The 12404-nt window shown below is 48.5% G+C and overlaps 1 protein-coding gene across 2 annotated transcripts in view; it reads right to left on the bottom strand.

Annotated features, from left to right (window-relative positions):
• Positions 1–903: 903 nt before the first annotated feature.
• The window catches only part of FARP2 (FERM, ARH/RhoGEF and pleckstrin domain protein 2), a 70317-nt gene continuing 58816 nt past the window's right edge, over positions 904–12404 (bottom strand). For both annotated transcript variants that reach the window (XM_041416316.1, XM_041416317.1), the window contains exons 19-27: positions 11624–11754; positions 10772–10840; positions 10306–10395; positions 9557–9639; positions 8516–8634; positions 7576–7739; positions 4931–5038; positions 4026–4177; positions 904–2526 (exon numbers count right to left, since the gene is read on the bottom strand). In XM_041416316.1, the coding sequence (XP_041272250.1) occupies positions 2439–2526; positions 4026–4177; positions 4931–5038; positions 7576–7739; positions 8516–8634; positions 9557–9639; positions 10306–10395; positions 10772–10840; positions 11624–11754 (1004 nt within the window). In that variant the 3' untranslated portion in view covers positions 904–2438. The remainder of the gene's footprint in view (positions 2527–4025; positions 4178–4930; positions 5039–7575; positions 7740–8515; positions 8635–9556; positions 9640–10305; positions 10396–10771; positions 10841–11623; positions 11755–12404) is intronic.

Raw genomic sequence — 12404 nt, 5'->3', positions numbered from 1 at the left:
AAGGGCTTCACGCTGACAGGGCAGGCTGAGATGGGATAGTAGGAAGGAATTCTTCCCTTTGAGGCTATTGAGGCTCAGGTAGCACAGGCTGCTTGGAAAAGCTGTGGCTGCCCCTTCCCTTGGAAGTGTGCAAGGCCAGGCTGGCCAGGACTTGGAGCAGCCTGGTGGAGTGGAAGGTGTCCCTGCCCTTGGTGTGAAGGGGAGGGAGGGGGTGGAACTGGATGGTCTTTGAAATAGTGAGACCATGGCTATTATCCATGCAGTCCCAACTGCATCTCCCCCTTACACACACCTTAGCACCACAGCAAGAAATAAGGAGCTGTTTTAGTTCTGTTCTTGCCTAATGCTCCTGTTAAGGAAACTTCTCATGTTTGTAATGAAGACAAAAATACTCCTGGAGAATTCTGGAAAAATGAAGTGTTTTACAGAACTGAGACACCACTGAAATCCTCACCATTTTTAAAGTTCACTGAGGTAAGGCAGTTTTGCTAGGAATAGCAATGTTTTTTCTTTCCTAGCCTGAGCTCCTGCACTTTAAATGCACAGACATTTGAGCTCAGCATTCTCAAACCAAGAAGGGACTTCAGCTGCCTGCTGTCCTTCCAGAGGCTCTGGTTTAGAGACCCCACCTCAGCCACTGCATCTTCAAGAGAAATGCTGAGCTGTGAGCTCAGCACAGAAGCAGCTAAAGGATCATTCACTCAGCAGCCCACAGACCTTAAGGGAAGACTCTTGCTCACTGTGGGAGCCCCAGTTTGGATGGAGAGCACTTGGAACAGGGTGAGCTGAGATCCAGAGTCATGGAAAACTACTGAGTAACGTGAACCTGGGGTTGTGGGCCCAGGAATGGGGATGGTGAGCTCAGGAAAAAGAGGCTGAGAGAGTTTTATACCAAGATGCTATTTACTTTCAACAGTCATATTCAGCCACAGTATAACATGTCTAATCAATCCACATGGATACACCTATAACAGGTAATTAAAAAAATAATAAATGAAGACACTAATAAATTAAGTACATTTAACTTAGATGGGACAATGGTCTTTGTGACAGTGGTGGCAAAGGCTGGAGCTGCAGTCACTCTTCTAGGATGCAAATGCCAAGCAAGAAAATCCCTCTGGATCCCCCCTCCCTTCAGTCCTCATCCCACAAATGCTTGAGACCATAACTGAACACTGGTGCTGGCCTCTGCCCATCCCATTGTCCCGTGGGATCTCCACGTTCCTCCATCCTCAGAGCATGCTACACTTTCCTTTTGCTTTCACTGCTTCACTGCATTGTTCCTTCCATTAGTACACAAACACTTCTCTATCTAATACAAAGCAGAGTCCCCACAGCCCCTCAAAGCCACGTCCAACAGCATCTTGTGGCACTTAGCAAACGTCAGTCCTTCTGTGGAGGCACCCAAAGGTGACAGCTTTACAAAAGAGAACAAGCTGCAAACATTTCAGATTTAATACAGAAATTTAATAGAGTCCACAGACACTAATGCTCCATCTGGAATCCAGTGACTTTTACCTTCATGAGAAACAGAAGATGGATCCCACCCCAAACTGAAATAGAAGATTAGGGATTTTCACAAGTCTTTGCATGACAAAAGCACAACCAACAGTGACTTCCAGAGGCTTGTTCTCCTACAGTGCTTAAATACCTTGAAAACAGCACCCACACCAGAGTGGAGAGTGCTTGCCATCCCATGCCTTACTTAACTCCTACTACAGGATAAAGAAACTGGAGCTGTGATACGGAAACAGTGATTGAGCTCAGAGGACAAACCATGCACCCCCCTGCACCGATCCACAATCCACCAACACCTCGACAGCTCCGCAGAGACCGTCTTCCTGCTTGCCTGGAAAACTGCTGCCTTGGCAGCTCCTGAGGAGCAGAGCTGTCCTGGGAGAGCTGCAGTGGCTGTTCAGAACGAGCTGGGAGGGAGCCAGCCCGTGGTGTGTTCCTGTTTGTCCGAGGCAGCTGTGCCACACGGTTACAGCAGCAGCAGGACAGGTTGTGCTGCCAGCCCCACGAGCACCCGGGACAGGGAGCCCTGCACCCACTGCTGCCAGCCAGCTACACCCCTGGAAGCTGCTGCTTTTCTCCCACGTGTGCTGATCATCCAGTCAAAATGTAAAAAGAAGGTGGGACCTGCCTTCAGGGCAGGTAAAGGTGTCACTGTACAGGTACAATGGAACAAGAACCCTTCCACGATGTGTGCACCCAGCACTGCTGTTGTTGGGTTCTCTCTAAGTAGGTTCAGCTGGAACAGACTGGCCCCTCTTCCACACCACTGGGGATGGATGTGATCCCTGTCTGCAGCCCCTCACTCCCACTTTCCATTCTGGGGGGAAGGAGCCTCCTGGTCTTTGCTTTGCCAACTCCAGAGCCTCCTGTTCCCGCCTGTTTTGTTGGTGTTGCCAGCAGAGATCCAGCTCTGCCCCACGTCACTCTGTGTGAGTGTCCTTCTCCTTGGGAAGCAGCAGGCTCGACCTGGCAGGAGAGCTGGTAGCTCTTTTGATCACCTCCATCCACCTGCCAAGAAAAGACATGAGAAATGTTTAACCCTCACTCACAGGGAATCTTGTCCTTTGTTATGAGCTGTACCTATTTCCCAAACCTCCAAAACAGCCATTTTCTTTGTCTTACAAGTCTTCTGGAAAATTAACTCCTCAAAGGGACAGCTTGAGATGTGGCAAATACTCTGCAGAAGGTGATTGCCTGTCCAAGTAACAAGTCCACAGTGCTCTGAGCTCCAGAGAACTCTCATGAGAGCTCACTGTGTTCTCTCCTCAGTGTTATCAAGGATGACAAGCTGACAATAATTATTGCTTTTCTTAACAATAAATTAGGAAATAGGTAACAGCCTTGCTTCTGTGAATTGCACATTTTTTCCCTGAAATCCCTACATGAGCCCAGTGCATTAAAGAGCACAACTGATGGCTCAGGTAGCTGATTCCTCAGCTGTTCACAAGTGTGTGACACTCTCCCAAGGAAGGGGGACATGTGACACCTCAGTAAAACCACATTCCAAAACCACCAATATGACCCTGCACGGCAGGACCCAGTGCAAGGGTTCTCAACATAGCAAAGTTTGGTACGTGGTGCATTTCACACAGTTTGGACTCTCTGTGGAAGCCCCTAAGAGCAATTAATTGTAATTATAGAGAATAATAATAAAATGTATTACAGAGAAAGCAAACAAGTGAAAGGGAGCCCTGCTCTTGTTGCTCTCAGCCTTGTGTTGTAACTTCTGCTCCCAGAGATGCTAGATAAAAACCAAAAAACTCCACAGAACCTGGAAATCCAACTCCCAAAGAGCTGGAGGAGCTGAGCACCCACAGCCCTTCCCCTCCCTGGCTCCAAGGAAGCCCCAGACTCCTGGCACAAAGCACAGCTCACAGGTCCAGGTGTATCCCAGCTCTCCCACAGAGGAGGGTTCTGTCAGAGGAGGGATCTCCAAATGTCATTGGTGGGGAGAAGAAGGGAATGTTATTGCTGAGAATGCACTGGGAGATCACTCAGGAGTGATCTAGTGACTAGGAAGAAAGACACATTCACATTCTCTGAACAGAGAGAGAGAGAGAGAATTCTCTCTCACAGGATTTTTCCTGGAGAAGCACAGAGAGAAGAAAAGAAACAATTCTTATCTCTACTTGCTGCTCCTGTTGTTTTTGCACATGTGGAATGCGTCAGGAAGATTGTTTACCTGAAGGGATTTGATAATTGGATTCTGGTGATGGTTGTTTACATTAATTAACCAATCACTCAAAGCTGTGTCCTGACTGTTGGGAGACAGTCACGAGTTTTCTTTAGTATGTAATTTAGTATAGTATAGTATCTATTTAATATAGTATAATATGTTCATTATAATATCATTTTAATAAAGGAATTGTTCAGCATTCTGAATAATGGAGTCAGATGCCAATCATTCCCTATGTCAGGGGTACCCTGATCACTATAAGAGAGGATGAATATCCAACCACTGAGTTAAGAGCAGGTTATAAATAAAGACAGAGGAAGGAGAAAATTACCTCTCAAAGGTGTATTTGCTCTCAGCCCTGAAGAAATACACGTGGGACTTGAACTGCAGCTTGAAGACATAATCCTTCTGAATGCCATCTGCCTCCACAGGGCAGCTGACGGTGTAGCCGAGCAGGGGGAGGCTGGCCAGGGGATAATCATCCTGCAAGAGCCCAAGAGGCCAGCCCTGAGTGCCAGGCACCCCTGCCATGCAGCCTGTGTGCCACAGGGGAGGGCTGTGCACTCTTGTTCAGGAGGCAACAGGAGAACTCTTCTGCAAGGCCACCAATAGTTTATAATTAAACCTTCCCCCAACTCCTTTCATTTTTTTATGGTTATTTGCTTCTGCTCCTCTGCCCAGCGCTGCCTCCTGGGCTCCCTCCTCCTTCTCTGCACCCTTTCTATGGAACCTGAAGCAGAGATCTGACCAAAAAAAGTGATGTAACCCTCACAAAAGAAATGTGACCTCAAGGCAAGAAGCCAGAATAACCCAATTACTGGGTTAACACAGTTTATTTGGTTAACAAGATGAAAAAATTTCACTGCACCATGCAGGTGCTGGACGCACCACGAGCAGAAAAATCCCTGGAGCCTGTCAGGCTGAGCTGAAGCCCAGCACAGAGAGAAGTGGGCAAAGAAGGGCCAAAGGCTGCTGTGTCCCTCACATCCCTCAGTCACTGCATGAGGAGACATTTCCCCCTCACCCACAGAAGTTCAGTCCCATCAGAACTGGAAATTCTGATTAAGTCCCACAAGAAGTGCTCACAGCCTGTCTGAGACCAGCTGCACTACGAACCACCTCCTCTTTCTCTTGTAACTCTCCCTCAAACAGCAGTGCTTGGGCCCTGGAGCTGAAAGCCAAGGACCCCCAGGTCCCCCCACACCCTGACCATCACCCTCACCTCCACCTGCCCACCTGGTGTGTCTTGTAGAAGAACAAGCAGAAGTTGGTGAAGACGACCCACAGTTTCTGCCAGCCATTGCTGTTCTTGAACTTCCTCAGCAAATACCCAGAGAGCTGGTTCTGGCACAGGGGGAAAAGAGAACTGCCATGAAATCACAGGCTGCCATCCTGCTGCAGCCCAGTGCTGCTCCTGCCCTCGCTCCCTCCCAGGCATGGTGACAGCCACCAGGGTCCCTCCCCTTCAGCCACCCTTTCTGACATGCAGAAAACCCAGTGGAACACACTGTGTGAGAAGGGAAATAAAGCAAGAGAGGAAACAGAGGACTGCAGAGCTGGGAGATAAACAACACGTGGCAGCTACACGAAGCAAAGCTGGCGTGGAAGGGGCTGCAGGGAGGGGAACACCACTGCCTTGGAGTCAGCCAGCAGGACAGGGAAACCTCTGGCATGGAATGGCAGCACAGGAATTTTGTAATTTGACAAAACGACAGCATGTGGCAGATTTACAGAGAGAACCATTTTTTGAGGCCTCAACAGGAGGAAATCCTGCCTTAACAAGGCAATGGTACACGTCTGCTTTTGAGAACGAGGATCCTCACGTGAGCAAGGAAGCAGGACATTTTCCTGGGCATCCCATGGCTTCTCCCCACCAGCACAAAATGTGAGAGGCATCTTTACCTGGATCATGCACAAGTAATCAGACAGGGATAGGCTCTGGTTCCGGTACCAACAAACATGGGTGATTGTGTTGGGCCGTTGGGCCTGGCCCAGCAAATAGCGAGGAGGAAGCTCTGGAGAAACAGCAAGAGAGCAGAAAACTGAGCAGAGAAAGGGGGAGAGAAAGAGAAAAAGAGAATGTTAGGGTGAGAGGAGTGATGCAAGAAAGTTGGCTGTCAAAGGAAAATGGATTGTGAAAAAAAATGACGGTGTTAGAACATGGAACAGATCAGAGAGAGAGCGAGTGCAGGAACTCACACATTCCATCCCAGAACCTGTAGCAGGGTGGGTTTGTTATCCATGCACAGAGCTGTGAACTGTCTTTCCCAAGGTGCCAGCAGGGAAAGGCCTGTCCCCTCCAAGAGCAGCCAGCTCAAGTGCCCAATGTCTGTACCTCAAGCCCAGGTCACACCTACAGCACTTCCCTTACCAAGCTGATCACACGGTCTCTCTATCAGAAAAACACAGGAGCTCCAGTGCCCAAACTTTTAACTCCACTAAAACAAGAGCCTCAAGAGCAGAGCAGGACAGGCAGGCACAGACACACGCTGCAGCTCCCTGCCCCATTGCTTTTGTCAGGTTAGTGACCTCCTTTTTCTGTCCATGTTATTTAGGGTCCTTCCCACTTCATCCAAGCACGCCAGCCTGCAGGCAGGTGTCCTACCCTGCCAAACTGCTGCCTAAAGTAAAACCATAGAGTTGGTGCAAGCAGTGTAAGGAGTGCTGAGCTGATCAGCCTCAAAATCTGCAGAATTCAGTGCCCAGATCTGCCACCAGTGCTGCCTTGAACTGTGAGGAACAGCAAGACTGCAGGTACCAGTGGCTCACAGAATCCCAAAAAGGTTTGGGTTGGAAAGGACCTTAGAGCTCATCTGGTTCCAACCCCTGCCATGGGCAGGGACCCCTTCCACTAGACCAGATTGCTCAGACTCCCATCCAGTCTGGCCTTGGACACCTCAGTGAGCACATAATAAACATCTCTGCCCAGCATAAAATGATGCTGCCATGAAAAGACACTTGGTTATTCAGTCCTGCCAGTGAGGGAAGGGCAGAGAATTCCAGCTGAACTCCTTCTCCTGAATTCTGGGTGCAGTACAGCAGCTAACTCGGTACAGCATAGTCAGTCTCTAAAGGAAAATATCATGGAGAGGGAACCATTATAATCATAGAACCACTAAGGCTGGAAAAGACCTCCAAGATCATCAAGTCCAACCTTTGACCAAGTCCCACTGAACAATTTGGCAAGGTGCCACGTCCTCACATACTCGGAACATTTCTGGGGATAGTGACCCCACCACTGCCCTGGGCAGCCTGTTCCAATGCTTAACCACTCTTTTTGTGAAGAAGTTCCTCCTGATTCCCAACCTGAATCTCCACTGTGCAGCTTGAGGTCATTCCCTCTTGTCCTGTCCCTTGTTCCCTGGGAGCAGAGCCTAACTCCCACCTGGCTGCCCCCTCCTGTCAGGAGTTATGCAGAGCCAGAAGGTCCCACCTGAGCCTCATTTTCCCCAGGCTGAGCCCCCGCAGCTGCTCCTGGTGCTCCAGACCCTTCCCCAGCTCCACTGTCATTCCCTGGACACACTCCAACCCCTCAACGTCCTTCTTGCCGTGAGGGTCCCAAAACTGATCCCAGGATTTGAGGCGCACCAGCAGTGCCCAGCACAGGGGATGCTCAGTCCTCCAGCAAAGCAGAGTGACACCCAGAGGAGCAATTCAGCCCCAGCGCATCCTGGTTTCCTTTAAACCTTCCCTGCTTTGGTCCCGCTGCCGAAGCAAAGCCCTGCTGCACGGAGAGCGGACACACAGACAGCCGGAGAGGGGACAGCATGCAGAGGTGCGGGTGGCCCACGCTCTCCCTGGGCACAGAACCTCTGCCAAGGCCGACAGGGAGGCGGGGCCGGGCCAGGAGGGACGGAGCGGGGCCGGGCCGCCCTCGGTACCTCGACGGCCGCGCTGTGGTCGGCCATGGAGACGCTGGTGTTGCGGTACCAGCACACGTGCACCGTGGTGTTGGCACGGTGCTGGCTCTGCCTGTCCAAGGAGCTACGGGAGGAGTGAATGTCATCTTCGGACTCCTGCTCTACTGAGACCTCATCAGAGGATCCTGGGGGAGGAGAATTGGGCAGTGGTTTAAGAAAACTGTGCAATGCAAAAGCAAGAGAGGCTGGGTTTCCTGAGAAAGGCGGTTTTCTCTTGCCGTGGTCCAGTTTGAAGTATGTCCAGCTGAACTGGTTACACAGCTCCTACACCGCTCTGAGCACATCAGTCTGGGTTTCATCACTCGGTTCTGCCTGGGGCAGCTGACTCACAGGATCAAAGGATGGTCTGGGTTGGAAGAGACCTTAAAGCTCATCATTCCAACCCCCTGCCAAGGGCAGGGACACTTTCCACTAGAATAAAATCTGAGTGGTTTGAGTCAGTGCTGCGTGCAACAAACAAAAATGACCACACTTCATCTTCAGTCAAGGAAAAGAACAGAGGTCTCCAAGAAAAAATACTCCATGTTTCAGCACAGCCATAACACCACCAGACAGGCACAGGAATATTGGGCTGTAAAAGCTGACCTCAAGGGACAATTACATTTTGGACCAAAAAACTCACCACATAGTTAAATTGAGAAAAATCTATGTAAAGGGTGACTAAGGGACCTTACAAAATTAACAACTCTGCAATGGGAGCATCTCTGCTGCATTTAAAGCTACCTTGAACATCAATCTAGGAAGACAAGCAAATCTCTTTTGATTAAAACCAAAGCCCAATTAATTCTCCATTATCATATGAACTATGAAAATATGTCATTTATGTCATCCAACTCCCAAAAGGAAAAGCAGAAAGGACAGGAGAACTGCTGCTTTCGAGGAGGCAGGGAGCACCACTTACTGTTGGAGCGGCTGCAGACGGAGTTTTCCAGAAGCATCTCTGATTTCTCTGTAGATTTCTTGGCCATTTCAATGGCCACGTTCAGGTCTTCCATCCACTTGCCCATCTCCAGGCGGGTACTGCAAGGGAAGCAGTGGGAATGGGCACCTGCCAGCCCAGAGCTGTGCCTGGGAGCTGAAGGCACAGGTCACTGCCCAAAACAAGGGACAGTATTCTTCCATTAGAAAAATAAAACCAAAATCAGAATTCCTCCAAAGCAGGAGCTTTCCAGAGAGGAAACTGACCCCACACAGCCTCCACCTCTATAGTCAAGCCTTGAAACAAGACTAAATTAAAAATTAAACACTTGGACTTTACAGCAAATAAAATGAACAGACAGCTGGCAGGGGTCAGGAGAGGAATTCTGGAGATGGGGGATATGAGCCATGATTTTTTTGAAGGATAAATGGCAGCCTGAAGCACAGCCCATCTTTTAAAGAGCACCTGACATCTCAAGCCACTAAAACCCAGCAGAGAAAGAGGAAAATTCCTTCCCCCTGGCCAGGATCCTACAAGGTGAGACCTGCACAGGCCTTCAAGGTGTATCTGTATCCACAGGGATGCAACAGTGGAAGGTTTGGCCTTAGAGAGAGACACAATATTTCTTTGTTTTGGTAACCACCTCTTTTTTTTGAAGGTTTTTAATTTAGACTGAAAATTCTACACGTGGTCTAAGCCTAGCAGCAATTTTTATTTTTGACAGGTAACAGCTCCAGCTCCTTCCTGTGCTGGGCCCAGGGCTGGGGCAGCTCTGCAGCTGGGGTCTCACCTGAGCAGGGCAGAGGGGCAGAATCCCAATCCCTTTCCTGCTGCCCACACTGGGGATCAGCCCAGGATAAATTACTCCTTCCCAAAAATCAACACTGAAAAAGGAGCTGTGAAGAGTCCTGGGCTAATTTTGAAGTCCAGAGGATGCATGAAACACCCCTCTGGCTCTGCACCACTTGAGCAGTAACTTTCTGGAGAAGGAATCCATCAAAGCCACAGGAAAATTAGGATTACCTGGCTGCCACCACTATGGTTTTCTGTGCAGAATAGATTGTGAAGCAGTGTGGGACAGACCATTCATTCTCACTCTCCTCCACCTGCAGGAAAAGAAAGATTTTTCTCATCAGTGCTCAGTCACCAACAAACACTAAAACTGTCCTGTGCTGGCTGGGACTGGAGTCAAACAGGATTCCAGCCCGGCTGCAGGAAGTGCAGAACAGCAACTCTTTGATGAATACCAGCTACTTTCAAGTCTATTTTGGCTCTATATGAAAATCTATGGTGTGTTTCTACTGCAGGGGCACAGCACCACTTCCAGCAGGGCAGGGAAAGGAAGGGTTGGAGCAGATTTGGCTCATTACTCACCGGGGGGTCGAGCACTATCAGCTGCAAACCAAAGACAGAAAGAACAATCCTGTTAGAAAAGGGGTGGGGAGGCAGAAGGATTGGTTACATGCCCCAGGTGTGTGCAGGGGGACAAAACACCAGGATAAATAAATCCCTGTTTCCAGATCAGCCTCTCACAGCACTGTGAAAATGAATGGGCAACAGGGTGTGCTCCAGCTGTTTTGCTAATGTGGAAGAACAGACTCATCACCTGCAGATAAAGAAAGCTCTGTTTGACACACATCAAGGTCCAGATGCTGCTGAGACCTGCCTTGGAGCAGTTTGTGGCTTTGGTCCTTGTGGCCTGAAGGAATTCCTCAGCCTGCCTTAGGCAAAGCCATTTCCTTAACCCTGTGGTGCAACATGGAACCACTTACCAACATGCCATGCAGAGAGAGGTGTCCATGGATTTTGAACTGATTTGTCCCTGTGACCCCTTTGCTTGTGTACAGTAACATATCTGAGAACTGGAAAGGCAGGAAGAGAACAATCAGTGTTCTGAAAGCAGCAGGGCCAAGGATTTTTTGACATCTCCTTAAAAATCTGTTATTTAAAGGCCACTGTAGATCCATGAAAAATGCCATTTCTCAGTCAGTTTGGCCAACTACCCTTCCAGCCTCTCTTTTTTTTAGTTTTAATTTTTTAAATTCGGTTAAAACTCTGTACCATTAAGGAACCAAGTTGAGCAGAGAGTAGTGCCACAACCACACCCTCTAAAAACATTGCTTAGAGTGAGCTTTCAGTCTCAGGTGCTGATTTTCAACACAAGCACATGAAAACACACTTCCCCAACAACTTTAGCTTGAAGACTTTGGGTTTATAAAAGTCAGGAGCAACACCCACCAGAAAGAACATCCGCTGCTGTAAGCCCTTCTTAGTGAGCTTGTACAAGCAACCTTCCCGGATAAACTCCTGCAGTGGGAAAGAAAAAGTTAAACAATGTTTTATCTTTCCTGACTTGAGGGAATTTTATTTTCATCCCAGAGTACACAGATGTTGATTGGTGCCCAGCAATGGCCACTAACAGATTTCTTGGAGGCCCGATGACACTTTCCTTCCCTTTTTTTGTGACATGAATCAGCTCCGTGCTGCAGCCAGCATTTAAATCAGTGAAGGAAGAGAAGGGAAAGGAGCAGAATTCCTGTTGGACACCAGCAGTTCACCTATCACACTTACATCCCACTGCAGTGACTGCCATAGCATCCCCAAAGGACATGCGATGCTCCTGTATTTATGCCCAGTACATCTATCAAAAACAAAGAAACAAAAAACCAGGCAGGACCTGCACAAACTCCTCTAATACAGAGGCACCCACACCAGTTCAGCCCAGTGCTGTGGCTCTCACCATCCCTGGGCTCTCTGAGTTTGCAGCAGGCAGGCACAAGCAGAGCTGGGAGTCCCTTTCCAGTAGGACACAGCAGCTCCCACTCACACACAGAGCACCACACCCCAGTACACCCAGTATCTGTACTGGAAACACAAAACTGCAGCCAGAGCTTAAGCAGGAGCTTTCCTGATCTATTCCTCAGAATATGACCAAGGTGATGACCCCATCATCCATGGCATTCACTAAGGGACAGTTACATGAAGCCTTTACATAGACCAGAGGGGCAGTGATGGCAAATCCACGCTTCAAAGGCACTTCCTTGGAGACAAAACCAACAAAGGCTCTAAAAACTGAGCAGAGGCACTTACCCTGCCGGGTGCTGTGAGATTGTCTATCCCAATCAGGTCATGCTGCAGCTCTGTGAGCTTCTGGAAGTTTTCCAGGCGGATGAGGCTGTGCTGCAGCTGTGAGGTCATTTCTGTGACTTCCTTCAGGGCATCTGTGAGGAGAACAGTACCAATGGGACCAGAGCAGAGCAACCCAGCCCACCTATTTCACCCTGCAAAACTGGATCTGAAATTTAGGCCTGAAATTTATAGCCAATTCTAGAACAGAATGGTTCATATGGAAGGGTCCTACAATGATCACCCAGTCCAAATGCCAATTTAAGTGTATTTTAGAGAAGGGTAAAAAGAGCAAGTGACTTCACAGCATTTCCTACGCTTCTGGAGATCATTGTGTATCTGAGATTTTGCTTAAACAAAAAGTATTTACCATGTAACTGAAAGTAAATGAAAAAAATCAAACCATACTATTTCTGCCAAAGATTATTTGGTCATTAATGGAATTTTCTACACACGCTTCTGATGCTGCAAAACAAGCATTTTTTGGTCACATTTTTACATCTAAATGACAAAAAGTTTGTAAAAATAACTACTCTTTCTTTCCCTGCTAGGAGACAAGAAAAGGACTAATTTTCCAGTTTTGGTTGAAGTATTGGATCCATCATGAGAAAACCACTTCCTGAAATGCCAGCAAAAAGAAGCACTTACATTGAATTAGTAGACATAACTGAAAATAATGAACCTAAGAGTCCAAGGCAAGGCTGGACAGGGCTCTGAGCGTCCTCATCTAGCAAAATTACCCCTG

The sequence above is a fragment of the Onychostruthus taczanowskii genome, unplaced genomic scaffold, assembly GCF_017590055.1.
Source record: "Onychostruthus taczanowskii isolate IOZ18803 unplaced genomic scaffold, ASM1759005v1 scaffold51, whole genome shotgun sequence".
Classification (NCBI taxonomy): domain Eukaryota; kingdom Metazoa; phylum Chordata; class Aves; order Passeriformes; family Passeridae; genus Onychostruthus; species Onychostruthus taczanowskii.
The sequence above is the reverse complement of the archived record's forward strand: the minus strand, read 5'-3'. Positions and strand labels throughout refer to the sequence as shown.